The sequence below is a fragment of the Rhea pennata genome, chromosome 11 (genome assembly GCF_028389875.1).
Source record: "Rhea pennata isolate bPtePen1 chromosome 11, bPtePen1.pri, whole genome shotgun sequence".
In the NCBI taxonomy this organism is placed as follows: Eukaryota; Metazoa; Chordata; class Aves; order Rheiformes; family Rheidae; genus Rhea; species Rhea pennata.
In genome coordinates, this window is record NC_084673.1 from 451,793 (window position 1) to 477,213 (window position 25,421).

Here is a 25,421-nt window from a genome sequence, read left to right on the forward strand (position 1 = left end):
AGGGGGGCGGGTGTGAGGGGGTGCTGGTGACGTCACTGGAATGGCTTTAAAGGGCGTGCGGCGCGGGGCCGCGGGCGCTGCGCGGCGCAGGCGCGGGGACCCGCCGCGCCCCGCCCCGCCGGTAGGAACCGAACCGGCCCGGCCCGGCCCGGCCTCGTCCCCGCCTCCGCGGGCGGAGGCTGCGCCCCCCGCGACGGCCGCCCGGGGGAGGCGGGTGCGCGGCGGGGCCTCGCCCTGCCCACGCGCGGCCGCGCCCCGCCGCGGCGCCCCCGCAGGGGCGGTGCCCTGAGTGGCCGCTTCCCCCCGCGGCGCTGACGGCGGTGAGCGCCGCTTCGCCGCCAGCCCTCGGCGATGGCGCCGGGCCGCCGGGAGCGAAGCGGGCGGCCCGGCGCCGCGCGCGGCGGGCAGCGACGCTCCGCCGGGGCGGGCGGGCGCCGCCCGGGCGCGGCCCTGCGCGGCCTCGCCCGCCGTCGCGGCAGTCCGCGGCTCCGGCCTGCCCCCGGGAGGCCGGGCGTCTCCCCGCCGCGCGGCCTGGACTTCGCCCCCTCGGGAATCCTCATCTTCGCAGGCGGGCGGGGAGAATGTCTGCGGAGTGAGTCCTCGGCCCTCCCGGCGGGACCTGCGGCTCGCCCTGCCCGAGCAGGTAGGCGACGGAAACGTCGGCTTCACTGGATACTGCTTTTTCCCTTCCCTCTGCTCTCTCCTTTCTGGGGCAGTGATCTCTTCTTAGCAACCCTGCGATCAGTCCCTTTGTCTTGATAAAATAGAGGGTAATTAGCTAGCAAATAACACTGAAATCCAGTTTTCGCAGTTTCCTGTATTAATGAATCAATAAAATCCTGCATGTAAGAATTTGCTGTAAAGCACCAAGGTTCAGGGATAACAGAACTGGAAGGCTAGTATCCTTTCTAATTAAGGAATTTGAGCCCTGAGGGTGATCATTTTTTTTAAGAATCCGCAAGTTGAACTTCCAGTACTTGAATGGCTCAACGGTGGTGAGTCACTGTAAAGACAATTCTGTTCTCATAGTCTTTGATGAAACTTAATTGTGGGATGGCCTAAAATTGCTACAGAGGAATGTGAAATGTCATGATCAGACTGTGGTGTAAGGTCCAACTGGACCTTTGTAAAACCTCAGTGAGCTCATCTCAAAGATTTTTCTCTTTTTTTTTTTCCCCAAGAATAGAGCAGATTCACAAGGGGTTTAGAATACCATGACTTCTGGTTTGATCTGGTTTATTTGATTAAATATATTGATGTTCCAATACTGAAGTTTAATGTCTTAGGTAATGACCTAGTCACATAGAAGTAGCGGGCTAACACAGCAGGGGTTTGTCTCAGTAGGCAGTTTTCACAACCAACTCTAAGAATTTCTGCTTGAGCTTGATATAAAGTCTAAGTTTTGCTCTTTCATAGCATAGGTGTGGAGGGTTTCTTGTTTTTTTGTTTTGGAGATTTTTGTTTGTTTGCAAGGAAAATCAAATCTTAACTGAAGTGAACCTAGAGTTAGCCCAAGGTTTGGCTGCTCCTACTCCTCCAGGACTGCCAGCTCACATGCTGGGTGTACTTTATCCGGAAAGCCACTCCTGCTTACTTTGACCTGTGACTAGTGGTTCACCCTTCAGGCTGAGTCAAAAGCATCCACTTCCCCTTTCTCAGCATGGTCTGTGCCAGTATAACTGGTATTTTTGGGTTGAGAGCTGATGCTGCCAGCCTTTCTTTTCTCGTGGTTGTCACCACTGCTTTTTGATACTCATTATGGCATGTGTGCGTGGAATAGTGTTGGTACTGCTTTCTTAACTCCTCGATTTGAAACCTCATTATAAGAACAGAATGAGTGTGTGAATGCAGCTGTCTCAACTTCCTGCGAAAAGCACCAGCTATCACAGCAGTAGCAGGAAGATGAGGTTGCTGTAGTTATTGGGCAGTGTATAAGAGCAGGATTTTGGAAGCCTGTGTTCTGCTGTGATCTCTACCCTGCTTGCATCACAGAGAAAGGACTTCCCTGAGTTTCTTTAGGGAACATCATACTGACCTCCTTAAGTGCTTGCCAGTGGAATTGCTGGATAAGGGCTATACTGTGTTGATAGACTGTGGATAAGAAGTCTCTGTCAGATTTAGAGAGATTCACTACAATCTTCTGTCTCAAACTGAATGGGAAAGAGGATTTTTCCAAGTTGAGAGTTGCTTTCTCTTGACTTCTAAGTTTAATGACTGTCTGGAATCAATAATAGTTAATTATCAATGGCTTTTGAGATTTGGGATAGTGTGTCTGGGAATCATAATGATCCAGGTTTGGAAGTAAACTAGATACCTGGTTTATTTCCTTATCTTAGTGTTGAGTCAGATTTCATAGCTCCTCAGAGAAACCTGCTCTAGTGTGGTGTCTTGCTAACAGAAAGCGTACAGAATACCTAGGTTTGCTGCGAATAAACCTGGCTTATTTGTGCCCTCATTACCAAGAATAAGGGAGAACAAATAATCACAGTTCTCTTTATAGAAATTTTCTCTGTTTGACACAGTGTTATGTCATCATGCCCTACTTTCTGAAGTTGAACAGAACTGATACTTAAATCTTTATTGATAGATCACATTTTTCTGATTCTCTCATTTCCTGTTTCTTTCTGATGAGATTCTTCAAAGTTGCTTATGTCTGTCTCTGCAGTGCCAAGAGTTGAGCATCTATTCTGGATAATGGTTTAATCATAAAGGGGAACAGTATAGTTGCTTTTAGCTTTTTTTTTTTTTTTTTTTTTTTTTTTTTTTTTTTTTTTTTTTTTAATTATATCACTGAATGGGATGTTCATGTGTGGTTATATTTAGTTTGTCATCCATTTTAAGCTCAAGCTCCTTCTTCCTTAGCTGCAGTTCTGGTCCTCCATATTGTATTATTTTCTCCTTATGTTCATAAAATTGTATTTTGTTGATTTCAGACAGTCTTTACAAGTTGTCATATTCATTTTAAACCCCGTATCTCTTCAGAACATTTCTAGGGCTTATTCATGCCCAGTTTGGTGTCAATTGGAAGTTTTATGAATAAGCCTTTTACTTCATAATCCAAATCGTAGGGAAAATACTTACTGAAACTAGACTAATGGAACAGTGTGGTGCAACCCATTTGAGAGGTAGTCTGTGGATTAGAGAACCAATCTTTGAGAACAACTTTTTAAAGAGCTTAAACTTTAGAATCACTTCATAGTGTCTAAATCACACTTCCTCAGGTGGCTTAGTGGAGTAGAGAGAGGTTGGCAACAATTTAAAGTTACTTGCTCAGGATTTTTTCATTAGTTTTGGTCCTATAAGATGATTTAGGACATCAGAATTAAATGAAGAAAAAAAAAAACAAAAAACAGTCACTTGGTATTCTTGTGTGCTTGGCACTCTTTGCTTAGGTGACCCTGGCACCCTAAGAAGACATTTACACAGTGTATAGATTTACAAATACCTTTTTCTGCCAACATAGTGCTGGGGCTGCGCTCCTTTCCTCTCCTCCTGAGTGAAACCTTAATGAGGAAGAGCACTGTAGACAATTTAAAAAATAATAAAATTAAAAAAATGAGCTCATCAAACTTTTGAAAGAAGCAGGGTTTGGTACAGGGGACGGACTGGCAAGGCATAATCTGTAATTTGTGTGTTAATTTTGTTATGGGACTGATTTTCTTTTTGTCTCAGAACCCATGGATATTTGAATAATGATCCAATTGTATTCTGCTTTTTTTTAATATCCTTGTAGAATATTCAGTACTTTCAAACCAGCTTACTTACAATAAGGTTATGTGGTCAAATTACACTTCTGATATGTTACATTTTTTTCTTCTTTTCTCCCAAATAGCTTATCTTCCAAAAAGGCCTTCACGTCAGGCTATGATGGGATTGCTTTGGTGGTTGTCATTTTACATCCCTTTGCTGTCACCTGCATTTGCTGGAGGTGTCACTCGAGTCTATTACCTGGGGATCCGTGAGGTGGACTGGAACTATGCTCCAACAGGAAGGAACATACTTGCTAATCAAAGCATTGCACATAATCTGTATGTTTTTTTTGATAGCTGTTTGGTCTCATACTGTCTTAAAATAGTAGTTGTCTTAGTAGTTTTATGCAAGTTTTCTGGGGCATCTAAGCAAGCAAGAGACATGATTACATATCTGATCTTTATGGGCCTAATGGTTGACTTGTCCTATCATAGGAACATAGAAACTCTAACACTGGGAAAATGAATGATCAATTTAATCAAACATGCAGTGACCAATGCCAGTTACATTAGAGGACAGTACAAATACTCTGTTATAGAGAAAACTGTAATGTGCTGTTCTGAGGTTTAGTTTTTCCCTTGTTCCAGCTAGTAGTGATCAGCTTACATATTCTGAAGCATGATGACTTTTCACCTTGATGTAAATGACTTTAGAGCTGTCTCGTGTTTATTTACATGGAATTTCAAGTCTTAATGAAGGCATGAACTTCTGCATGAAATCTTAGGGGTTGATTAAAATTGTTTTGTGGGAAATTAAATCTGAAAACTGTAGTAACTGCTTTGAGTCACTACTAAACCAGTTTTATTTCTGTTTTTAAAACCCTGAGCCTTTTTTGTTTTTGTTTAGGCTTCCACAGCTTTTTAAGGTGTTCTGCGTTTTTGTTTCAATTTTTAATGGAAACCTATGGAATCTTGACCCCATGCCCTCCACCCCATATAAGTAACACTGAAGTGTTAGTATATCTTCATTTGAAAACAACACAGCAGGAGAGATTTACCACAAAAAAACCCAATAAGCTCTGTCAGTTTAGCCTGGAAAAGTCTCCTCTATCTAGAAATGCTGAATAGACTGAAATAAACCAGCTCACAGCAAAAGAAACCAAAAGAATTCAAGATAAGTAGAAAATAGTTTTACCACTGCAGAAATCAATGATAAGTTGTTTCTTGTTTGCCTTCTCTTGGAACAGATGAGCAGAAGAAAATGAAATAAAAGGCCATTAAACTTGAAAGGAACTTAAAAACTATTCTGCCACTGCAAGCAATTAGCTAATAGGACTTATTTATACAATGATTATAAAAACCCATTAACTAGCAACAAGGAAAGGATGTGATATTAGTAAAAGTGATAGAGGTGGTAAAATGCTTTCAGATTTTTTTTTGTTCTTGTTTAGAAGAAATGAACTGCATGGAAAAAAGAAGCAGGTGTGTGATAAAGCAGAATTATCTTTAATCTTTTTGATATACACTGCAGGGATGACTTCATAAATGTGTGCACTTTAAACTGTGTCGCTAGAGCTCTCCCTTCACAATTTTGGATGACAGAGCCACTGTTTCAATGTTTTGATCTGCATTGTTCACCTTCTGCAGATAAGATTAAAGTTTTTTGGTATTTCAAGACCGTATATATTGCTGTGGGCTGATTGTTACTATGATGATGGGGGAGAAACTTTCAGCTCTCATTTAGGGCTGTCCCACAAATACCTGGACCATGATTATTCTCTTATCTGCTGAGAAACAATCATAAAAACTAAATACTCTCTGGTGTTGACCTTTAGTACTTGTAGGAGGTTTTAACTTTGAAGTTAGTTATGTGCTGAGGACGTATCTACCTGAGCTGCCTGTCATTCTACAATTTATCTGGAATCTGTTAACTAGAAAATAACCTTCTTTTAGACTGAATTTTGACCAGAGCTCAGGATATTTTTTTGCTATTGTGTCTGAGCTACAAACTCCACAAAGGCATTGGGCTTTTAAACTCATTTCAATGACAGCTAAAACAGGAGTGAGAAGTGCCTCAATCTTTTTTTCACTTATGTGATTATCAGATAGAGAAGCAACATCTTTCTCATTCCTCATCTGCACAGCATGGTTGCATGCTTCCAGGGGTGTGCTTGTGTGTTTTCGTGAAGAATTTGCTTCACTTGTGACTCTGGTCCCAGACTTCACAAACTGAATTTTGCTATTGCCCTGTGTTGTATTTTGAGCACTCAGAAAGCACACAAACATAAAGGCTAATGCTGTTTATTTCTTAATTAGGTTCTGTTACCCATGTCATAGCAATAGGATGCGGGAAGAGGAAAAGTACACTGCTGGCTTAGGGCATGTTAATATACAGCAAGGAATGTCTTGTACCATGCCAAAAACTTTAGGACTTGCTTGAGAAAATTTTGTCATCACGCTGTGTTATAGATGAACTGTTTTATGTAATGTGACTTATGATGCCTTTCCCTTTTCTGAATCTAACAGCAAGGCTTCAGTATTCCTTTGGTCTGGCAGAGACAGGGTGGGAAGCACATACAAGAAATCGGTCTATAAGCAATACACAGACTCCACGTACACCACTGAGATTCCCAAACCTGCGTGGCTGGGGTTCCTTGGGCCAGTCATCCGAGCAGAAGTGGGGGATACCATTAAAGTACATCTAAAAAATTTTGCTGGTCGGCCATACACAATCCATCCTCATGGTGTTTTCTACGAAAAGGACTCTGAAGGTAAATGACATAAGGGACAGTTTCTTCACTGGGAATTTAGGAGTATGCACTGAGGAAGGGCGTCTGTGAAGAAACCAACAGCTTGATTAGACCTAAGCTATATTGCTGGAAAGCAACCTCATTTAGGTGTTTAGTGAAGTCACCTGATGCTGAGTTGGTAGGTTGGTGGGTCTGGGAGTAATTTCCTGATCTAGGCATTACAGTATGTAGTCTAGATTCCTTCTTTAATTTAGTAGCATCACCAAAAGCTCACAGGTGGGAGAGCAGCACAGAAGAATAATCACAGAATGAATTAATAATCACTATTTAAAGTGCTATAGTATGAGAGCCATGAGTGTGATAAGCCTGAAAGTTTACACATATGATGAAATATGAGACCAAAGAGTTGGTATTTGAAACAATCCTAGAGATTTTAGAGATGCTGGCTGTAGAGCCTTAGTTAAGGGCAAAGTAATAACAGGTAGAATGGGAATCATCTTTTTAACTCTGTGCTGACCTGTTTACTGAGCAAGTTGCCTTGCAATAGCTCTATGCCTCAGTTAATCATTGAGAGAATGATTAAACACCCTGTTTCAACTTGGGATGGTGAGTCTTTGGAAGTTGCTACCAAAGTATGTATGTGTAGTGCTGTCCTCTATACTGAGTGAGAGGCTCAGTATAGGGTTGCACATACGAACTCCGCTCTTCTTGAATGGTTGTTGTGATTGCTCAATTAATTGTTCTAGGATCCCTGTATCCCGATATGTCCCCCCAGGATCAGAAGAAGGATGATGCTGTTTTTCCAGGAGGGAATTATACCTATACTTGGACTGTCCCTGAGGATCATAGCCCAACTGCTGATGACCCAAACTGTTTGACCTGGATCTACCACTCTCATATTGATGCACCAAAGGACATTGCATCTGGATTAATTGGGCCATTGCTAACATGCAAAAAAGGTAAAACTACCAAGAGAAGGCAGCTTAGGGCTGCGGTTTAATACTGTGAAGAGTGTGATGATTGGGATGAGGATAGGATGAGGATATACACTAGTCATACTACATCCCCTCAAGTTGGGAGCTGCTTGCTGGAGACCTCTATTCTAGCTGGATTCTGATAACTACATTATCCTTTACTGGCTGGGCAAGTATGCTTATAGGCTTCTTCATCTGAGAGCCATTTAAATTCACATTAGGAGTGAGAGTCTTGTCTAAGACCTGGTTTGTACATGAAAATGGGGAAGAGAAAAAGGGATTTTGATTTCAGCAAGAATAAACAAAGGTTTACAAACCGAAGGTGTTGTAGCTCAGGAGCATCAAGCAGTGTTAGAGCTGCTTGGAATTGAGAAGTGTATTAGCAGGGCATGCAGTATATGTGTGATTGGTAGAACTCTACCAAGAGCTGGACTGGAATTTTGAGGAAAAGCATCAGTCCCTAATTTGCGAGATAAGAAATTACTCTTCTGTTGATGTTTTAATCCCTTGACTGATACGTGCTTTTCTGGATGCGGAGGGGGTACTCATTCATCTTTCCTTTGGCCTTAGGAATACTGACTGACGCTTCTCAAAGACGCCAGGATGTGGACATTGATTTCTTTCTGATGTTCAGTGTTGTGGATGAGAATCTAAGCTGGTACCTGGATGAGAACATAGCATCATTTTGTACAGATCCAGACTCTGTAGACAAAGACGACGAAGAATTCCAAGAGAGCAACAAAATGCATGGTCGGTATCACCTTTCTGAAGCCACTGGCTTTGCACATATACTCTGAGGTGTTGGCATTCGTGTATATCTTGAAATGCACTTTTGGCTGTTGTATGCCAGGATGTGGGTAGAGGGAAGAAGGGTGATAGCAAGCTATGAGAGTGTGTGCTAAGCGATGTCACAGAGACAATGCAGCAACACCAATTTTTTTTTTTTTTTTACTTGATTTAATCTTTGGCTTGAGAGCGCTTGTATTAAGTATTTAGAGTTATTTCACATTAGGAAATGTGCTGTAGAGTACACATCCACAACTCTGGAGGAGGACAGGTTCTGGTCAGATCCGTCTTCCAAATATCTTTGTACTGTGACCTGCAGGCAAAAGCTCTGAAGGCACCTTTTCTAATTCTACCTTTGACTTGCTTGGTTTTGCAGCTATTAATGGTTATGTCTTCGGGAACCTTCCTGAGGTGACAATGTGTGCTGGGGATTACATCGCATGGCACCTCTTTGGGATGGGCAATGAAATTGATGTTCACACAGCCTACTTCCATGGAGAGACGCTCATTATCAGAGGCCACAGGACAGATGTGGCCAGCCTATTCCCAGCTACTTTTGTTACGGCAGACATGATCCCCAGTAACCCTGGGAGATGGCTACTGAGCTGTCAGGTCAATGATCACATACAAGGTAAGGCAGAGGCTGGACTCTATCATGTACTTCATAGTCTTCCTTTTCTCTGTCAGTGTGGTTCCCTGGCCTTACAGCATGGTTGGGGACACTACCTTAGGCAGCATCCTTCCTTAAAAAATCACCCCAAGTGAATAAGGTGAATCTTCATATTTTTATAAATTGAAATGCAGGCCGAACATAGTAGGGATGACACATCCTACCATACAATGTTCTGCATTGATAAATGCTGAATACTTACCTAGTATAGCTGAATGTTAAGATGAGGCAGCGTCATAAGAACTCTAGTCCCTGTAATAGACGCTTGCATGATACATCTGTGGACAGCAGAAGGCTTTATTTGCTTTCCATCCTTTCTCACGTAGCACATCTGATGTCTAAGATAAGAAGCTCTGCTCACTAGCAGAGAAAAGTCTCCTTTCTGTGAGGACCACCTAATCAACTTCTCCCAGCCATGTGTCTTTAGGGGTAACAAAGTAGGAATTACCAGTTTATGATGGGAGGGTGGGGTTGTGTTCCTTATCTGATCAAACTGGCAGACAGAGGTTTAAGCCTGTGTGTTCATGTCTTCGGCAGCGGGAATGGGGGCACTCTATGAAGTCCGACCGTGTGCTCAGCAAGCTCCAAGATCTACTCTAAAAGGGAGAGTTCGAAAATACTACATAGCTGCGAAGGAAGTACAGTGGGACTATGGACCCTCTGGATTGGACCAAAGCAATGGGAAACAGCTGAGTGAGGCAGGCAGGTAAGTAAAAGGCTGGTGTGCTTGAAGCAGTGTTTGGGGGGCTTCTGCCTCTGTGTGAGGGATACAGAGGCTACTGATGAAAATGTGGAAGTTCTTTCTTAACAAAATACATGAGCCTGCAATTTATATGGAATATGTTATTGAAGAAGGTGTGTCAGCCGCTCTAGAGATGTAGCTGTTGTAACTAAACTGTACTAGAAGCAGTACTCGGCAATCCCCTCAGGGGATTTTACATGAAAGGTGTACTGTGTGCATAGACCTACCCACTTTAGGGGTCCCAGTTAATATGGTATGTGAGCTGCCTCATTTACCTCTGGGCTTCATTTCTGCTCAGTGCGCCTGATCTAGAAGGAGGCTACAAGTCTGAACTTATGAAGAAAGCACATCTTGCAGCAGACACAGGGTGGCAGAGCTAGCCTGCAGTTATGCTTTAGTGTTGGTTTGCTACTGCAGTCAAATTCTAGGAAATCAAAACCAGTGACCTTGAGTCTTCCATCCCATGTATCAAATGGTTGTGATAGAATTTGCTTTGTGGTTTCCCGTTCGGAGCTCAGCTAACTGAAACAAAGACATTCCTCCTCCTCTACTCCCTTCCCTGTGAAGCTATTAGGTGGGATGTTCCTCTTTTAGATGGAAAAAATAGAAATGCAGAGTGGTTAATACTGCACCAACTCTGTTGCAGACCTTAAAACTGAAAGTTTCTTGCATCTGTTACATGTCCTTGTAACTAAACTGACTCTCCTGCAAAGCAGGTTATATATGTGTTTGGGGAAGATGATGATAGAGGAAATCTCTTTACAGCTGTTGTGTGTTTTTCTCAGTTATAACTGCAACTGTCCTCAGCTCTGTCTTGGCCTCAAAAGAACCCAATGTTGTAGTACTCTTTTACTGCGCTGCTGTTTTGTTCATTGCCCTCTTCTGTGCACCTCATGCAGAGATGCTGTTTAGATCTGCACCATTGAACCTAAGTGTTCTAGCCTGGAGAGAGCTGCATGCCAGAGGTGTTCCCTGAACACAGCTGGTAGATGAATCTGTAGGATGAAAATAATTCACAGAGAAACTGTGCTGGGCTCTGCAGGGTCATTCCAAACCAGAGATGCTGTCCTTATCTGAAAAACTTTAACTGGGAGATGGAGGGGTGGGAGGGGAGAGTGGAAGAAGAGGTCTGTTTTTCATAAAAATCAACTAAAACTTGCTTTTTGTATTTAGCCCTGCAGAACAGTTTTTCAAGCGTAGCCATGACCGAATTGGAGGAATCTATTGGAAGGCAAAGTATGTGGAATATACTGATGAGACTTTCCAGGAGGAAAAGAAGCAATTGGAAGAAGAGAAACATCTTGGGATACTCGGTAGGAATCATCCAGCAACACATTGTCACTAGCACTGAAAGAGGTTTTTTTGGCATCAGTACTGGTTGACTCTTACTACCCTTTCATTTCTTGACCTAGTAATTTCCAGAGGTAGTATTTGACAACCTTTAAGAGTAAGGTGGACAGAACTAGGATATAGAATTAGGGGGCAAAGGAATTGGTTTTCTGCCACAGCAGTCTTCAGAGGTTAATAGTAAGGACTGGAAAACATGTATTTGTAACTCTGGCTAAACAGATAATAGTATTAGCATTTGGTTATGTGTTTTTGACTGAGCATCTTCAAGACATGGTACAAACTCTTTCTCACAGAAAGCTTTCCCAAGAAGGCTCCCTTTTTGTTATAGGCAGATAACAGTGAGGGTAATGAGAGAAGAAAATAGTCTGCAGAGGGAAATGAATCACACATAATAACTGTCATGTACACAGTAGAGGTACATAGGTGTGGTCCAGTTTCCTGTATCAGCAGTGACTAATGGCACCAGAAGTTAGCAACTGTAATTCCTGTGAAGACCACAGAAGGAAAGAATACAAGAATACATTTAGAGGGGAAGGAATAGTGTGAAGAAAGGCAAAAAGAAGTACAAGCAGCTGAATAAAATAAAATGGTAGAGCTATGCATAAAGTGATGCAGCATAACTGTCAGGAGCTGACAGGATCTTGATGGGGCTCTAAGGACCAGGAAAAAAGTATAATGGGTTAGCATTATGAGAAACAACCAAATTCTCCTAGAAAGACAGCTGAGTGAAGGATATCTTGGATATGACTTCACGGAAGACATTACAAATATTTCCTACTGGTAGACTAAAATCACAGAAGGAATAATTGATGAAAACATCTAGTCACATAAACAAGTTACATCCACAGGTCGGTTTTGAACTGACTGGTTAAAGCCACTAGAGACGTGATCTGTATAAAGTGACTAGAGGAAGTCATACTTAGGGAGTCCTACAAGAGGTGCAAGACCATGACAGACTGAGCTCCAGAATGGGGAGCTGATGGAAATAATGGGATGCCAAGCAGACAGCCGTAATGCATGGAATGGACTGTGGGTTTATGCTGTTTTTTCTGTTGCATTCTCATACTAAAACACACGAAGCTGTACTGTGGGAAGGCTGGTTGATCACTTACTGGCACTGTCATTTTTTCCTCGTGGGAACGTTACACACAGCTCGTTTGTGTATCTGATTGATCATCACCCTCTAAGAGGGCAGGTACGGTCCTGCTCTCTCTCCACATGTTTTTCACTCCCTGCCTCTTTGCTGTGCTGCTGCCCTGAATCCCTTGTGCTTATCAGACCCTGTGGAAGCGTATGCAATTCACTGAGCTGTAGATTATTTGGAGTTGTCTATTGGTTTTACAATTTACATAAGCTGCTTGAGATGTTTAAGGAGTAGTGGTGGTGGTGCATGTCAGGGGACTGGGACACCCAGGAAGTGGAGAATGCAGAAGATGACAAGGAAACATAGGTGGAAGAGCTACAGTGGGACTGACCTGTTTGGCAGCAGCAGACTGAGTTACAGACAAACATGCTAATATGATCCTGTTAAACTGCAGGGGGTAGTCCAAACCTAAATCTTAATTTGGAGAGGAGAGGAACACAGCTCCAGACCTGAGTGGTGCCTTCAAACACATCAAGAAGGCCTAATGGTGTATTAATTGAGGAAAAGCAAGGACACAGCATGAGATTTTTCTGAATAATTGTCATGCTTCCCAAACAGAAATGTTGAGTCTAAAGGTAGCAGTCTTCTGGGGCACAGGGCAGTTATTGAATAGCTCCAGCTATTTTCAACCAGCTGTTTTCAAGCATTTTCAGTTTGGAGCCTCCATTATGTCATGGTACAGATCTATACAGATTTTGCCTGCCTGGATTTCTGGATGGCAGCCTGTTTTTCTCGATGTCTCTTAGACTGTTAGGAGTAATCTGTGGACTGTCAAGAGTCTGCAGACCAGAGGAAAAGATAGTTTAGATAGTTTAAAGACTGACAGTGCACATGTGTTCTGATTTTTGTTTGGTGTGTTTTTTTTTTTTTTTAAACTGGCTGGAGCCATGGCTTACAGATGCTCTTAGCAGTCGAACTGAACTGAAATGTGAGTTTAGAGCACCTCATACTAGTCTTACACATCTGCATGAGGCACCCATGTTAGAAGGCTAAGGTACCTTATAGTTGAGGGAGAGACAAGCATTTACTGAGAGCATTTCAGCTCACTTGTCCATTTTGTTATTCTAGCTGTGAATGCCTGAAGCCTCTCCTTTGAATTATCCTCAGACTTAAATACTTTCAAATAATTTTTGTCAACAATCCTGCTATTCTTTGTTAAAGTTTAAGAGTGTAATGAAATGCAAAAATGCAGAGAATGAGGACTCTACTTCTGTTCTAAATCAACTGTTCCTGAGCCATGGATGAAAAATAGCTGTGACTTCTTTTGTTTCCCCAGTCATCTTGGTGACATGATCTCTTTGCGGTTTACACAGGTCCAGTGATAAAAGCTGAAGTTGGAGATACCATCCTGGTGATGTTTGTTAACAAAGCCTCCTGGCCTTTCAGCATCCAGCCTCATGGAGTGTCTTATGGGAAAGCGTGGGAAGGAATGCAGTACCATGATGGTTTGTGGCTCATTTTTCTTAATTCAATGCTAATCCTGGTGGTTGAGCTCCATAATCTATATTGCCTGTGCAGGGAGATTTCTGCATGCAGAAAGGACTGAATGTGCTCAGAAATTGAGTGGAAGTCTGCCTTGTGCTCTGAGCCTGCTTGAGGCTTCAGTAAAGGAGAACTACTCCTGAACTGATGCCTAAAAAAGAGGTACCAGGAGCAGAGTGCCAGGGGTGCTGTTTTTTTGTAATGAAATCTGGATGAGAATAATAAATCAGAGCTCAAACTCTTTCTAGTTATTTGAGACCTTATGAGTAGAGGAACATCCACAGTGTACTCCATCTTAGAAAACCACATTCTCCTAACAGTCATCTTGCTGGATGTAGCTGGACCTAATTTATTTCCTATTGCAATACCTATCTCTGCCATGACACCAAGAATGACTCTACAAAATACTAAGAACAGCTGCAACTGAACACTTTATAAGAACTACTGTATTGTACCTCAGATGTGTGTCTTTTTAATCACATGAAGTAAAGCCCAGTGTGAATCTAAATGATGAAGATGTATCAAAGCTTGTAAAGGAGCCTCAAGAATAATTATGCCAGTCTTTGTTTTAAAGGTCTGTCACAGAATGGGGTTTCTGTTCAGCCTCTGCACAATTTTACATACCACTGGACGGTACCCCAGCATGTTGGGCCCACACCTAGTGACCCTCCCTGCCTGACCTGGATGTACAGTTCTGCTGTGAATCCTGTGAAAGACCCCAGTTCAGGCTTAGTAGGCCCTCTACTGATCTGCAAGCCTGGGACTTTGGATGACAGCAACAAGCAGGTAAAACTGATATTCCTGACACGCTCTTACCAGGCTGTTTATTTTCTCCTGGAGACATGAAACATCAGCAAAGCCTTAGGAAATAAAATGTGAATGAACATTTGCAAAGATATGAGGCCAAGAGGCTTGAATCCAAGTCGTGAGGCAGGTTATAGCTGCTGGTTACATCAGGAAAACTGTGCCACAGATCTCTTGTGGGAAAGGCTAACGTTTCAGGCTCCTAAGAAATTTCGTTAAACTGATTTCTGGGCTTGGGTTTAAAACTCTAAGACAAATTCAGTTGAACAGTGTGTGTTGGATGTGACTTTATATGTAGCCTACCACATGAGGGAGCTGTGAATATGATAAAACAATTACAGGTAGTGAAATGGTATAAGCAAAACACAGACTTATTTGGAAAGGGAAGATAAGGAGAAATCACCTGAGCCATCAATTCTGGCTCCAGTGTTGAGCAACACTTTAATGAATACTTAATTTGAAAAGGGCGCAGAGCTACTTCTCACACACCCTTAAGTCATAGACTGGAAAACACTTGTCAGCCCCCTCTGTAGATTGTCTTCCTGGATATAACAAAGGAAGTTCATATGAAAATGAGAATCTGAACAGATCTGGGAGAATTCTTTTAGTTAGGAAATGTGCCATGCTTTGTAATGCATTTCTTAAATCTCTTACGATAATTAAAAAAACAAACCCAAATTCAAGACTGTTGTAGGAGAAAAGAGGGGTGGAACAGTCATTAACCTGCCTTGTAGGCGGAGTTCTGATCAGGGTTCTATTTTGGACAGGTAGTGAAACCCAGCACCTTAAATCGAAGGATTGTGGAGGAAAGAGATAAGGGTTTGTATTCTTGGCTGAGTTTTGATCCCTTTACTTGGGGAATGGTAGGGGAAACCAGCAATGGTGTCCATTGTGGAGTAAAGAAGGGCCATCCAACATGAGTAAAGGGACAGATCCCTGACTCCCAACAGGCCTAGTTAAAAGAAAGGGGAAAATGAGAGCCAGACAAGACAGCTTGAACTGTAAGGCTGATGGTTAATTGGTGCATTTTAAAAATTAACAGCTGTCATTGTTATATCTTAGAAAGGGATCGACAAAGAATTTTACCTTCTCTTCAGTGTGTTTGATGAGAATCTCAGCTGGTATTTAAATGCAAACATAAAATACTATTTGAGGATGGAAGAGACTTCTGTGAAAAAGGATAATGGCTTCACGGAATCGAACAGGATGCATGGTATGGCCTGATGCTGTTCTGCAGGTAGCAGAAGTAAACCTGCAAGACATGGGTTGGTGTCTATCTAATATCTGGGCTAGGAAACTGGAGTGGTTATGTGCTGTACTGGCCTGAAATGAAGTGAGTATAAAGGCAGAGTGGGGCATGGGGCATAAAGCAGAGCTGTCTCAAGAGGTAGGCCCTAAGTGTATTTGGGGTGAATTACAAACAAGATGCACTTTCACAGGCAGGCCTGTCCTTTCAAGGTGTATGTACAGAATGAACTGTCTGACTGTGGACAGTTAATTGTTTTTACCTTTGCAGCCATCAATGGATTTATGTTTGGTAACTTACCTGGGCTGGATGTATGTGAAGGAGAGAATGTGTCCTGGCACCTTCTGGGCTTGGGCACTGAAGCAGATGTACATGGAGCTGTGTTTCAGGGCAACACCTTGCAGATGAATGGGATGCGGAGGGATTCTACTAACTTATTCCCCCACACATTTGCTACTGCCTTTATGCAACCTGATAACAAAGGTAAGTAACTGCATGTCTAACTTTGCAGCGGGAAAAGCCTTAAGTTGTAGTATTTAATTCTGTGGCTAGCATGTTTAGCGCTATGTGAGCTGTTACACATCACAGGATGAGCTGTGCTTTAGACCCCATTTGGCCCAATTTAGGAGGCCAGAGGTCCTGCCTGTTGTATCTGATTCTGAGGAGGAACAGCAAATAGTGAATCTCATCCTATGTTGTTCCAATTTGATTCTCTGGGCTGCCACATCGTGTGTATGTACTAACAGCCCTGATGGAGGTTACCTGTGATCCACAGAAATGTGCAAACACATATTTCAGAATAAAGGAGCACTGAGTTGTCAATTTCTAACTCTCCTGTCCATGACTTGAGGAGACTCACATCAGATCCTGGGCTTCCTAGTTTGAAGGTTAGACATGCAATACTATATCTCTTTCAAAGGTGTTTGTGGCATGTTACCAGCTATATCCTCTTTCCTGGTATTTGCTGGCCAGATCTTTTACTTATCCAGCATGTCAGTAGAGGTAATACAGTTGTGTCTCCTAATTGGTTTCCTCACATCTAATAAGCTAGTTGTGTATGTAAGGAAACCTCCTGAGATGATTATCTAGGACATGGTGCCTTTCTTGCTTGGTTTCTCTAAAAACACTTCTGAATCTCAGTCTCTGGCAACCAACCTCCCTAAACAAACACACAGATATGTAAAACACATTAATAACAGCTGTATCACAAGCTTTGTGTGAGAAGCAGCTCTTTTCTGGGATCTTTAAAACAAGCTGATTTGCTTGTTTATGCTGCCTCCCTCAGGGATTTTTGAGATCTACTGTCAAACAAGCAATCACTACCATGCTGGAATGAGGGAGCATTACTCTGTTTCCAAGTGCAGCAACAGGGACCCTGCTCCTGTCCTTCAGTACAAAGGAGTGCGGACATACTACATCATGGCAGAGGAGGTGGAATGGGACTATGCACCTGATCGCCACTGGGAGAGGGAACGGCATAACCACTCTGTGGAGAGGTAATACCTCTATTTTGAGGAAGCCTTGGGCAAAGATTCTCAGTAGAACTTAGTGAAGTTTAAGGTATTTCAATTTTCTTGTCATATGGTGCATGTCCTGCTGCTTGTGGTGCTGCTGGGGGGCCACACCCCTGTAAGTCACCCTGCCATTCTCTTCAGCCAAAACAAGTCACTGGGAGAGTGAAATCTGTTCAGCAAATGACTTTCCTACTGCAGGTTAGCTGCTCATTCCTTGTGAGCATTTGGGTAACACAGCACTCTCTCTGCATTTTTCAGCTATTCCAATGTATTTTTGAGTAATGAAAATGGACTGCTCGGCTCTAAGTACAAGAAAGCAGTTTATAGGGAATACACTGATGGGACATTCCAGACCCCTAAGGCCAGGATAAATGGTGATGAACATCTAGGGATACTGGGTAAGGAAATCTGCAGAAGGTATATGTACTCCTTTTGTTCATGCAGGACTGGGTCTTAAACTCCATGGGCTATAATCTGATAACTTCTGAGATATTCAGGTATATACTGTTTATGTAAGTGAGGAGGGCTGTCTCCTGTTCAGGACTACAGGTCTGAAGAAAACAAGAGTTCTGAATACAACCTGCAATAGACTGGATTCTCATGCCTGCCTTTGCTGCTGGCTTTCTTTGATATCTCAGTCAAACTGTTTTTTTCACACCTGCTTTCTCTGTGTGAAACAAAAATAACTGACTTTTGGAAAGCGGTCTGAGAGATGTAGGTGAAGATTTAGCTGTGAAAGAAATGCTTTTGATGTAAAAGTAGACAGGCCTTGAGAAATAGAGGACTGCACTGTAATGTCCAATGGTAGTCCATGGAGACAAAGCTCTGGGATGTGAAGCCAAGACTACAGGTGGTTTCAGACCAGCAAGATGAGGTAGTGTATGCCATTTAAAATAGCTTGTGGATCTGATTTGTAGCATTTTCAGGCCAAATTGAATATTACCAGGTTACACGTATTACACAGCAGTGTAGGGGATGGTAAATATGAGGTTACATTTAGTACAGTAATATTCAGATATCAAACCTTAGTTGCACTGGGCACAGTGAAAATGCATAGCAATCTTTGTTTCCCCCTTGTGAGACTTGTAGTTTGATATTTCTACTTTTTTTCTACTTGAATTGGAACCAGCCTCCAATTCTGTTTGTTTTTTTGGGGGGGGGGGGGAGAGAGGCGTGTAAAGATACGGTAGTGAAGAATGACAGTTGTAAACATTATAGGGAAATACCTCTGGGAAGGGGAAGATGGTGAGAGAGATGGGAACATCCTTAGGAGGTATGTTGATAATTCTTGCTGAACTTAATTTATGTTCTTCTATCTCAAGGTCCTTTTATGTGGGCGGAAGTGGGAGATATTCTCAACATTGTGTTTAAGAACAATGCTACGCGACCCTACTCCATTCATGCACATGGGGTGCTGGAAAGGGAGACACGACAACCACAAACAGCAAATCCTGGTAAGTCAGTGTTCTCCAGTGTTATTTCTGTATGGGCATATAAAGCTTATTTTAGCCTACAGTTAGACTTGTTTTTTTAAGTAGGCTCAGGCATACTTGTTTTCCTGTGGGAAAGACTTGGAACTGAACAGGAACATCTTTCAGGTTCACTGTGGTTTTATTGTCATTGGTGTGGTAATGGCATGCGATATTCTCTGCTGACCTCTGGAGTAAGTGTAGCACAAATTTCTCTGCATAGCCCTCTCCCTTACAGCTTGCCTGGTCTGCCTGGGAAGGAGAAAGGTGGTGATTGTTCACAGCTCAGCCATCCCTTGGTAATCCTGGCCTGAGTGCCCCTGATGGGGGGATGCCTGCCTCAGTTCTTTGGGACCTGTAGCTTTTGTGACGCAGAAAGTAGCTTGCCAGGATCTTGGCTGAGCTCATCAGTCTGTTTTGCTGTCCGGATGCCATATAACTTTTGGCCCCCTTCAGCTTGCACATGCTTCAGAACAGGTTCTGTCTCCAAAACAGCCAGCCCTTCAGTTGGACCCTGTCTTTCTAAGAAGTATTGCTATTATCCAAAATAGGAATCTTAAGTAATTTGAATGAGTATCATAAATATACTTTTAAGAGTTCAAAGATCATCTCAAGCTCTGTCTGTAGTGAAGACAGATGGAATTTCTTTGGTCAGGGCTAGACTTGGAAGTGGCAGATAAAATAGTTGTACTGATATCAGTTAGTGCGTGCATCCTGTGACTTTGCCCTCTTTTCATGTGCTTATTAGAGAGGAGCTTCCATTCTGCTTTTTGGTGTCTGTGGAAAGAAGATGCAATGTTTGACGAAGCCAGAATTGTAGTTGAACTTTTGAGAAAGGATCATCTTTTTTTGATCTGCTTTTGAATACTGCTCAGCAAACTGGGGACTTGTTCATCACACAAGTGCTAATGGTGCTTTTCTGTTGTTCAGGTGACATTGTGACATACCGATGGGAAGTTCCTGAGAGATCTGGTCCAGGGCCAAATGATTCGGCCTGTGTCCCTTGGATCTACTACTCCATGGTAGACCCAGTAAAGGTAAAAAATCTGTTTGGAATCCTAGAACAGAGGTTAGACTACTTTCCTCTAACTCTACAAAACAATGTTTTTGATACATTCTAGAGATTCAGTTAAGAGGTAGAGGAACCATCTGATGACATACCTAGCATTCTCCTTGGAGAAGGAATCCTCCAGGTTGATCCTGCTGTTTATCTTTTTTTCTTTCCCCCCAGCAAAAACCCTTGTAAAACAGTTCCACTGTTCACTTGACGATAGCCTTCCTTCAGTTATCTGTAGGTATTTGTTATAAGCACATTTCCTAGTGAATGAAATCTTCTATTATTTGGGAGTCACAGGGCTAATCTGAAAAGGCAAAAATTGTCCAAAGTTGGGCTAGGTGAGTAATATAGGGAGATTTGAGCATTGCTAGCATCAGCTATTGTAGCGCTGATTTTGGTGGAAACTAACTGGAGGATCCTGCAATAATGAATCTCATTCAGCCCAAAGATCATTGGTTTATTTCAAGATCTAGATGTTTCTGCAGCTGGAGTGTGGAGAATACTTTGATATTTGTATTTGTCCTTTTGATTTGCATTTGTGAGAGCATGTATGGACTCTGTTCTTGCGTTTTAGTAGCTGATTTTCATCAATGAGATTACTTACGAAGTAGCACACCATTTGTTTTAGTGAGGGTGATGCAGAGAACAGCAGACATGGTTGCTGAAAGGCGAAGGGCTGGGTACAGAGGGAAAGGTAGGAAGATCAGTCTCATTTTTTTTCAGAAAAATCTGAGTTTTTCTTACTCGTTCCTACTAGGACATGTACAGCGGTCTGATTGGACCCTTAAAGATCTGCCGGAAAGGGGTGCTACAATCTGATGGGATCAGGAAGGATGTAAAGAGGGAGTTTGCTCTACTGTTCCTGGTTTTTGATGAAAATCAGTCCTGGTACTTGGAGGAGAATGTAGAACGTTACGCTCACAGGAATCGCAGAGACACCAACCTGCTGGATGACACATTTGTGGAAAGCAACAAAATGCATGGTAATGCCTAATGAGCTAATGCTACCCACTACAAACTGTGCAAAGTTGATGTTAGCCCTGTGACCTCTGTTAATAGTCAAAGTCCAAAAGCCAGGAACCTGATTCCCGGTGAATATCCTCACCCTTCTGCTTTGTCAGAATTAAACTGTGGTGCTCTCAACATTGTAGCACATAAGGCACAAGTCTTTGATCTACAATGAGGGCTAATTATTATGGTACTCCTTGTCAGGAAGAATAGCAAGGTATGAGTCAGGGAGGCTGATCTCTAATGTGTCTGAGTGACTCAGGACAGAAAATGCAATCAGAGGTGAAATTAATGTCAGAATAATTTCATTCTGTTCATCTTGGAATTATTAGAATATGTTAGTTTTAAAATTAATTGACCAAACTCTGTGGTTGCAATGCACAGGTCGGTTGTTTTAGCTGATTGTCAAAAAGCTACTTCTTCCTGAGTAGGATAAATAGATTTTTTTTAATAAGTTAATATGTAATTTTTGATAACTTTCACTCACACTAAATCTGAATTTATTTAAAGTATTCTCAGCAAAGCAAGTCTCTTAGCAATTGTGGCAATAATGGTGAAGAGTTGTTGCGTATACTATCATTACAACTGTTATTTTGCAGGTGATTAAAAAAATCTCCAAATATTCATATCCATTAAGTTATAATCATCAACTCAATATTATAGGTAGTAAAATCAACACACAAGTTAAGTTTCTTGCTTTTGGGCTACAGAAAGTGCCTATGGTAGAGCTGGGATTAAAACAGATGCTTCCTGTCCTCAGATCATATCTATTTCCATTTTATTCTGTTCTATGTCTTCTGAATATGGAGGTTTTCCTGTGTACGATATCACTGAGCTCAGTCACTGTTTTGGTTCCTTTCCTGCGTTTGCAATCAAAGCAATTTTCCTTCTTGCTGTGCTAATTATGAAATGAAGTCCCACCATGCAGCAATTTTACCAGGGATCAGTGTGTAATGTGTGGAGCTGACATGAGACATACAGAATGACAGTGTTTGTCTGTTGGTAAGATTTACCCGTTTTCCTTGTTCAGTAAGTAAATAGTTCAGAGATTCATGCATGTATATATATGCAGACGTATGTACCTAGCATTGGGCCAGGAAGACAAACATACACATCCTAGCTTCCAGAAGCAACTCTCTCTGCTGGCTGATTTCAAGGTTTCAGAAAGAGGTAGTCTGAGATTTATCTGAGCTGTACTGTGTCCCTTGAGGCAAGTCACTTACCTATCTGTTGCCCCACTGAAAATTAGATAGGTAGTTGGGCTGGAGAGATTACCAGTCCTTCTGGGGATTCATGTGGAAGAAAGATGGAAAATGTTGATGCTTTGGCTTCTAAATGAGCTTTGAAACATCTAACTTGCCATGCATGTTCTTTTACTAAGATGGTGCAGCATTTTTGCCTTTTCAATAATAGTCATTTCTACTTTGACAATATTTGCTGCGCAGCAATCAATGGGAAGCTCTATGCAAACTTACCCGGACTGACCATGTTCCAAGGAGAGTGGGTAAACTGGTACCTGTTTGGAATGGGGCAGGAGATTGATGTGCACACAGTCCACTTTCATGCTGAGACTTTCACATACAAGGTAAGAATATCCTACTGCTTATAAAGCAGAGACCAAACAAAGATATCATCACTTTTGCTTGACTCTGAGTGACTTGAACTCCTTGCATGTGTTCACAGCAATCATCTAATTCACTTAATTAAGAAAAGGATGTGATTTTACCCAGTGCTGATGCAGGTAGCTAACCCTTCTTAGAATCAGGCATTACCAGACTGTTTGCTTTCCCAGCTACAGCTGTGGAGCTGCTTTTTGAAATCTTTTGTAGAACTTTTATGAACTGTGGTAGTACTGTAGAGGACTCTAATGACACTAACAGGTCTTCAATACTTTAGACAGATTTATCAAAAGATGCCCAGAGTGCTGCATGCTAACTGGCTCCCATCCCTTTGACAGAATGGCAAAGACTACAGAGCAGATGTTGTGGATCTGTTTCCTGGGACCTTTGAAATGGTGGAGATGTTGACTGGGAACCCTGGGACATGGTTGCTTCATTGTCATGTATCTGATCATATTCATGCTGGCATGGAGATACTCTTCCAAGTCTTGCCCAAACCAGGTAGGGAGTGAGCACTAATTGTTACCATAAATGTCTAACAACACTTTCTACTACTGCTGCTAAATTCTGAGTGTTTGCATCACAAATCCTTTTATGCATACCATAAATAGCCAGTTAATTGGGCAGTTAATTAAGTACTAGTAATTTAAGGTATTCCCTTTGAAAGTTGTAATAGCTGCAGCTAGAGTTCATAACAATTTGGTTTCAGGAGTGTCCATTGCCTAGAGTGTTATGAGATTTATTCTTAGCTTGTGTTTGGGAAGCACTGTTCAGCTATCAGCTAGTAATTGTTCTTACTAAAGTGTTACCTCTGATCTAAATGCATATCCTAAGGCTTCTAATTTCACCAGGAAATAGGAGGCGTTCAAAGATAAGTGACACTCAAAGGTTTTGCTCATGCTTTTCTTTCAAAGGCTGTAGAGTTGTGCAATAGGAGGAGGTCTGTTCTAGAAGTAGATAATACAGAAATCCCTTGATTTAATGTAGGAGAATGAAAACAGCTACAAGAGAAAATAAAACTACAAGCACTGGAAAACCACTGTGTCCAGATCTGATCCTTGCCAAAAGTGCTGTGTTCCGGACTCTCCACCTATTCAGCCCAACACTTTGTAACTCACTTCTTGTTTCTTTTCAGAGCCTGCACCTAAGGTCATAAACTACAATGAAGGTATGCTATGCATTGCACTGCTAAATGTATGTGGGGGCATGAGTGTGAGGAAAAAGAAGGTAGATCCACATCCAGGATAAACTTGGAAGCAGAGTGAGCAGGAGAGAGTCCTGGCACGTGTTCTCATGTCGGTTCTGTACTGTTCCTAACTCAGCTACTGATTCCCCAGATAACTTCAGATTACCTCCTGTATGAACTGGAATAGCGGTGGTTAGTCGATAGAACTGAGTAGCTGTGAGACACTGAGGTCTTGGCATGGAATGGGCTGGAGAAGGGAAAGAACCATTTATTCTGCAAACTCTTGTATGACCTGAGCAATGAAGGACTCCTGAATTGGGTTTACTTCGACTTGCTTTGATTCCTTTGGGTCTATCTTTTACTCCTTCGTATTTTTCAGACTCTTTCAGTATTTCTAGCTCTCATTGACACTATCTTTTTGTTTGCTCTCAGAGACACCACTAGAGGATGATTCCCAGAAGGTCATGCTATTTGGAGCTAATTTGGCTCCAGGGCAGGTAGAAGCCACAATCATCATTCTAGCTGTTACAGGAATGGTGCTCTTCCTGGTTGCCAGTTTCCTCCTGGGAGTAGTCATCTATCTTGAGAAGCAAAGGAAGCTAAGGCGCAATCGGAGGTCCATCCTGGATGATGGATTCAAACTCATGTCTAAAAAGAATCAAGGAATATAAAACACATGGAAGAATTTTTGGTTGTGTGCTTGGAGCAGAGGCTGGATGTTGTCAACACCAAGATATTAGGGCACTATTTCAGTCACGCACTCAACTTCTAGAAAGCTAAGGAAGAAAGCTGGAGCCATGACATCTTCATATATCTTTCTAAGAACTCTGTTAAGAAAAGCTCCCTCCAGGAGAGATATGAGGACCATTTCAGTCAACTGAAATAACAGGAGTAAAAAGGTTCTCCTAAAACATTCCTTTTCTCCCAGGAAAGAATTGAGAAATTTTCTGTTTTCTTCTCTCCAGAAGACTCTGCTTAGTCTTTTGTGGTAAAAACTGTCAGAGCAAGATTCCAGTCTTGCTCCACTGCCAGGGCTGATTTGGGTACTGTCTCCCAGCAGATATATAGAACTGTGAGCCTTTAACCTAAATAATGTGAAGGGGGAAAATAATCCTTGCTTTTTGTGAATCATAAGAATACAGAAGAGAAAAATGTTAATTTAGATTTAGATCATTGGGTTTTCTGTGGATAATTGGACTGATAAAAACTCAGGGTAGTACATGTCATAGAGTCTGAGAGATTCATCAAGAACCATGACAACAGCTGTGCCTTACTATCAGCCTTACTTGACACATCCATACTCCACGGAGTGTGTTTTAGTGTCAGACATCCTGTGCCTTGCATTGGAAAATGAAGCCTTTGCATGTGCTGCACTGTCTTAATGGCTTCCCTGCATATCGGTTCTGTCATGCTGTAAGTGTAAAGTGCTGTACCACAGCATCTACACAGTTCCTTTTGCCATAGGAGTAAGAATGCTGTGAAGTTTTGATGTGGTTTGCTCTGTGGTTTGTATTTTGTTTTTTTTCAAATACATTTTATTGAAATTACCTCCAGAATTCAGCTGTTTCCAAGTTATTGCTGTGAGCCAAGCTAGACTCAATCATGTGTGAGGTAAGTTCACACTTGGGGTAGAAAAAAACATGGAGTTCTCCCCTGCTCCTCCCTCCCTGCTATGATATAGTTGCAATTTTCTCTTGGAAAACTTGACAACTGTGAAGGGAAAGAAAGCTGGAGTGCTAGTGTAATTTAATTGCATAGAGTAAGTTTGCCTGTAGTCAATGAAGTATTTGGTAGTGCAGGCCTGAGATAAGGGAATTCTTGCAGTAAAGGAGGAATGTTAAAGGTGGGGGGGCTTGCCTTTTTTAGACAGTGTAGAACTGAAAGCAATTAGAGATGGAGAGGCCTGTCTTAGATAATAGATAAATGCTCTA

General features: G+C 42.1%; 1 protein-coding gene across 5 annotated transcripts; it reads left to right on the plus strand.

Annotated features, from left to right (window-relative positions):
* Positions 1 to 496: 496 nt before the first annotated feature.
* HEPH (hephaestin) lies at positions 497 to 25,046 on the plus strand. 5 transcript variants are annotated; one of them, XM_062585089.1, is made up of 21 exons: positions 497 to 643; positions 3,833 to 4,028; positions 6,216 to 6,460; positions 7,186 to 7,398; positions 7,984 to 8,163; positions 8,576 to 8,830; positions 9,407 to 9,575; positions 10,785 to 10,924; positions 13,419 to 13,550; positions 14,162 to 14,373; positions 15,454 to 15,604; positions 15,908 to 16,120; positions 16,923 to 17,133; positions 17,410 to 17,549; positions 18,474 to 18,605; positions 19,551 to 19,657; positions 20,435 to 20,660; positions 22,131 to 22,270; positions 22,643 to 22,805; positions 23,440 to 23,472; positions 23,923 to 25,046. In XM_062585089.1, exons 2-21 carry the CDS (start codon positions 3,865 to 3,867, stop codon positions 24,159 to 24,161), a joined length of 3,465 nt encoding a protein of 1,154 aa, XP_062441073.1. In that variant the 5' UTR covers positions 497 to 643; positions 3,833 to 3,864; the 3' UTR covers positions 24,162 to 25,046. The 5 variants fall into 5 exon arrangements, 4 of the variants coding, with proteins under 4 accessions (XP_062441073.1, XP_062441074.1, XP_062441076.1 ...); XM_062585090.1 differs by having other exon boundaries at positions 7,246 to 7,398; XR_009959620.1 differs by lacking the exons at positions 22,643 to 22,805; positions 23,440 to 23,472; positions 23,923 to 25,046 and adding an exon at positions 21,495 to 21,687 and having other exon boundaries at positions 22,131 to 22,217.
* The last annotated feature ends 375 nt before the right edge of the window (positions 25,047 to 25,421 follow it).

Coding starts and splice junctions, on each gene's coding strand:
- HEPH (XM_062585089.1), top strand. CDS start 3,865: ATGATGGGATTGCTTTGGTGGTTGTCATTTTACATCCCTTTGCTGTCA. Junction 7,399..7,983: donor ATTGCTAACATGCAAAAAAG/GTAAAACTACCA, acceptor CTTTGGCCTTAG/GAATACTGACTGACGCTTCT. Junction 17,550..18,473: donor TGAACATCTAGGGATACTGG/GTAAGGAAATCT, acceptor TTCTATCTCAAG/GTCCTTTTATGTGGGCGGAA.